General features: G+C 48.1%; 1 protein-coding gene across 1 annotated transcript; it reads left to right on the forward strand.

Annotated features, from left to right (window-relative positions):
- Positions 1-1007: 1007 nt before the first annotated feature.
- Positions 1008-3956, forward strand: LOC107283084 (zinc finger protein 865-like). Its single transcript, XM_015810933.1, has one exon. It carries the CDS (start codon positions 1008-1010, stop codon positions 3954-3956), a length of 2949 nt encoding a protein of 982 aa, XP_015666419.1.
- The last annotated feature ends 1099 nt before the right edge of the window (positions 3957-5055 follow it).

Genomic DNA, 5055 nt, shown 5'->3' on the forward strand with positions numbered 1-5055 from the left:
GAAGATATTTATGAAGTATCTTGTGAGATATAAAACTTACGCTAAAATTAGCTTCACAGGTTTGATCTATGAAAGTTGTGTGATACTTGCTTTAATTCTTAAGTCCCACAGGAATTTCCATCGTAACATTTTTTTCAGCTAATGTTTTTCTAACTTGTACAGAACAAATTCTATATTCCACTATTAGTATTTTAATATTTTTTTTGAATTTTTATTTATGTGCTTAAACTAAATATACTACAAACAAAAGATAAAAATTGCAACACTGTATAAGTGGGTATCAGCACTATACTACGATAGTAACTTTTTAAATGGATGCACACATTTGTAATTTTGGATTCCCAAATATTTGTATGGGACAAACAGACAGTGAATTTTCATAAGAAAACTGTCAGGGAATGGTGCAGCCAGTGTCCAAATGGAGTCAGAGACGCTGACACGAACTTGCAGTTTTATATAAATAAATATATTTACAGTAAATAAGAGAGGCAAACAGGAGAGGCAAATCATCACAGCAAGAACATCCTGAGGTAAATTACAGGCAGCATGCACAGCACACAGAGGAAAAAGGCGGGAAACAAGGAAACTCCCCCTTTATTCCAATTACACCAATTATAGCTCGGATTCCCTCATGCAGTGGACAGCTTTCTTTAATCAATTAGCTATAACTGTGTGTTCTTATTGTACAACCCTTCATTGCTCCAGCTATTAAATTTTTAAATATCTTAACACCCTTCTAATTTATAGCTGGACAACATTTAAACCAAATTGTTTCACAAGATCCTTGTGTTTCTATATACCCAATGGCTTTGTCATGAGGTCAGCCAAATTATCTTCTGATGAACAATAAATTAGGTCTATTACATTTTCTTTCATTGCTTCTCTGACATTACAAGAAAACACTCCATGCCATTGTGCGGCTGCTGATATGGATAACCTGTACCCAGTATACATATTTCTATAGTCTTTCTCTCCTTTCTCTAGGCCGTGCCCCCTCCTGGGTGGAGATGGAAGCCAATGCAGCAAGCGATGAGGGTGTGCATTTCCAGAGCTACCCTTTTGACTTCTTGGAGTTCCTGAACCACCAGCGCTTTGAACCTATGGAGGCCTACAATCACGAACACGCCAAAGCTGTTGCTGCCCTCCCTTGCCCACAGCCACAGTATGAATATGCCCAGCCACCGACAGCTGCTCCACCTGCTCATTTTGACCGCATCCCTGCCACTATTGGCACACCTAAACCCAAAGCTGAGGGCCCGTCCTCCTCCTCTTCCTCAGCCACTTCATCTGGGACTGTTCAAGTCAAGAAAGCTGAGCCAGGGGGCCCTGCACCACCACCCCAGCAGCAGCAGCAGCAACCGCCATACAGTACTCCAGCCGTGGTGCAAACAACAGGCCAGCCTCTCTTTGACAGTACAGCAGCTGCAGCTGCTGCAGCAGCAGCTTACAACACTCCTCAGTGGGGCATAGTAGACCTTTCTGGCCACCAGCATCTCTTCAGCAGCCTGAAACGTGGGCAGGCTCCCCCACCAACTGCAGCCACGGTTACTCCTGACAGTCAGGCAGGCAAAGACGATAAGAACTATTTCCGTCGACTGAAATATTTCATTGATCGGCGATTCCCATGTGGTGTGTGCCAGAAGTCATTCAAGCAGTCATCCCATCTTGTTCAACACATGCTGGTGCATACAGGCGAACGGCCGTACGAATGCACCACCTGCGGCCGTACCTATAACCACATCTCCAGTCTCATCCGGCATCGCCGCTGTCACAAAGACACTGAGGATGCTACTGCTGCTGCCAATGCAGCAGCCGCTAATGCAGCAGCTGCCAATGCTGCGGCCGCCAATGTAGCAGCTGCCAACGTAGTGGCTGCCGCTGCCGCCGCTGCTGCCGCTGCCAGCATAACAGCAACACCTGGCGCTCAGGGAGCAGGCCAGCCTCCTACCCAAAGCGGTAACCCCCAGTCGGTAGCTGCACCATCTGGCGGAACAGCCACATCTGCCCTCAGTGCTGCCATAGCTCAAGCTGAAGGTCCTTTTACCTGCTCTCTGTGCTGGAAAGTGTTTAAAAAGCCAAGCCATCTTCACCAGCATCAGATTATCCATACTGGTGAGAAGCCATTTTCCTGCTCCGTCTGCCAGAAGAGTTTTAATCGCCGGGAGAGCTTAAAGCGACACGTGCGGACACACTCAGACTTGTTGCGAGTCCAGTGTGGGGTTTGTGGCAAAGAGTTCCGGGATGCCTCCTACCTGCTCAAGCACCAGGCCACTCATGCTCCTCCTGGAACTTTACCTCCACGCCCCGAGTACAAATGTGACATCTGTGGCAAGGGCTACGTGGCTCCCCAGAATCTACTACGTCATCGGCAGCTCCAACACGAGGGTGTCCAGCTGTCCAAGGATGGCACCAATACCTTGCCTTATCTGCCACCAGGGGCCTACCTCCTTCCACAAGACCCACAAGGCACGGGCTCTGAGGGAGACACCAAGCCAACCTCCTATGGCCTCTTGGGTGCCCACCCCTTGCTGGTAGGGACAGCGGCAGGCAAGAATTTCTGCTGTGGGATCTGTGGCCGTGGCTTTGGACGACGGGAGACACTAAAGCGTCATGAGCGGATCCATACAGGTGAGAAGCCTCACCAGTGCGCAGTGTGTGGGAAGCGTTTCCGTGAATCTTTTCACCTCAGCAAACACCATGTAGTGCATACTCGGGAGAGGCCGTACAAATGTGAAATATGTGGGAAAGTGTTTGGTTATCCCCAAAGCTTAACTCGGCATAAACAGATTCATCGGTTACAGCTACCTTGCTCTTTACCGCCCATGGGGCCCTCCCTGACCCCCATGGGCCCTTCTCTCCCTCCACCCCCTGAGGGACTAACCTATGGCTGTTCTGACTGTGGAGAGCGCTTTCCTGATCTTTTTCATGTCATGAGCCACAAGGAGGTCCATGTGGCCGAGAAGCCCTACCCTTGTGATGTCTGTGGCAAATGTTTTGGTTTCATTGAGAATCTCATGTGGCACAAACTTGTCCACCAAGCTGCTCCTGAGCGACTTATTCCACAGGATGAAACAGCAGCTGCTGTCGCTCCACTAGAGAACGGGCTAGCTAGTGGTGAGAACATACCGTCTTATGAAGATCATCCGACCTTGCCAAGTGGAGAACGTTTCTCCTGCTCTATCTGTGGCCAGACCTTCAAGCATTTCCTGGGACTTGTGACCCACAAGTATGTGCATCTGGTGCGTCGCACGTTGGCCTGCTCGGTCTGTGGACAGAGTTTTGCTGGAGCTTACGACTTGCTGTTGCATCGTCGCACACACTTGCAAAAGCGGCACTTCTCTTGCCCAGTCTGTGGCAAGCGCTTCTGGGAGGCTGCTCTTCTCATGCGTCACCAACGCTGCCACACCGAGGAGCGTCCATACCGCTGTGCTGTCTGCGGGCGTGGTTTTCTGCGCTCCTGGTACCTGCGTCAACACAAAGTGGTTCACACAGGTGAGCGTGCTTACAAGTGTGCCCTCTGCAACAAGCGCTTTGCCCAGTCATCCAGTCTGGCAGAACACCAGCGTCTTCACGTAGTTGCCCGGCCTCAGCGTTGCCCAACTTGTGGCAAGACCTTCCGCTACCGTAGCAACCTTTTGGAGCACCAGCGAGTCCACCTGGGCGAGAAAGTCTACCGCTGTGACCGCTGCTCCAAGAGCTTCTTCTATCTGTCATCCATTCTGCGTCACCAACGCTCCCACGATGCTAAGCGTGAATTGAGATGTGGGGCGTGCCTCAAGCTCTTCAAAGACCCCAAGTATTTTAGCAAACACCTCCAGGCCCATCAGGGAGGACGGCCCTTCAAATGCAGCACCTGCGGAGAAGCCTTCTCCAATACTTATGGCCTCAAAAAGCACCGCCACATTCACAAGATGGAGCGCTTTGCTGCCATGGGGGCCCATAAGGAACAGCCCTAATGTTGGAATAGTAGCAGCAGTAAAAAAAAAAATGGGTGGTCCGTATCTTGGTACTGTAGGATGGGACATGAAGCTACTTCCAGATTTCTGTTGAGCCACGATGGCAAGGCATTTCCATGTATAGAATATAAGATGTGCTTGTTAGCAGTGAGATGCTCTAGTTGGGCACTAATTTGGAAGAGTCATCCAATCATAAAGTCATGAGAGGACAAGCCAGGTAGAGGCAAGAATGAATTGTAAAGATAGGGTATGTAATTAACAAAAGGTAGTCGCCAGTTACCTGCTAGATTTCTGCTCTCTGACAGAGTATCTTGACCACTCTGGATTTTTTAACTAATTGCCTAGGGAAAGGGAGGTGGAGATAGCAATCATAGAAGTGACCTTTGCCTGTCAAGCATGGCCACGGTGTTGGGGGATGAAAGTTTCTTCCTGTTTCTGAGCAAATGGGAACAAATAAGATTATGGTGGAATGACATTTTTTTTTTCATTTGAAGCCTCCATTCTGGAATGGAAACCGTATATGGCATTCCAGTTCACAAGAAGAGATGGTGCTTCCTGTAATCCCCTTTACCTAGAGAGAAACATTAGACCCAATTCATTCCTTTGGGAATGAGACAGGAAGGACCATGATAACAGCACTTGAGGAATGTCCACCAATCTTTTGTGTAAACTCAACTATGTAATCTGTATTAGGTAAGCCTTGCTTGCATTCTGAGAGAAAGACTTTAATTAGTGTCCTTTCTTCATATGTATAAAGAAAATAGGCTAGTTCTCAATTTTTTAAGACCTGGGAGGTAGTGAGACATGGCTGTGGACAGTAGAAAGTTAAAGGAGTCTGCTTGAATTGTCTAGTGTGTGGCACCTGTTATCTAAATGCTGTGCCATCACATTTCTATTATATTCCTGCCTCCAGAACAGTACCAGTTCATGATGCAACTGGAGGTTCACAAAACTGTACTATGGGGAAAAAAAATAGAGCCCAGAAGGTTTCTAGCCAAGCTTCCCTGGCATGCCACTTTCCACATTTAGGGAGCACTGAATGTTAAAAGGCATTTGAAGTTGTTATTCTTGCCATTATGCACCTCTGAAGAAGCAAAAT

This window comes from Protobothrops mucrosquamatus, unplaced genomic scaffold (genome assembly GCF_001527695.2).
Source record: "Protobothrops mucrosquamatus isolate PMUCROS unplaced genomic scaffold, P.Mucros_1.0 scaffold25, whole genome shotgun sequence".
Lineage (NCBI taxonomy): Eukaryota > Metazoa > Chordata > Lepidosauria > Squamata > Viperidae > Protobothrops > Protobothrops mucrosquamatus.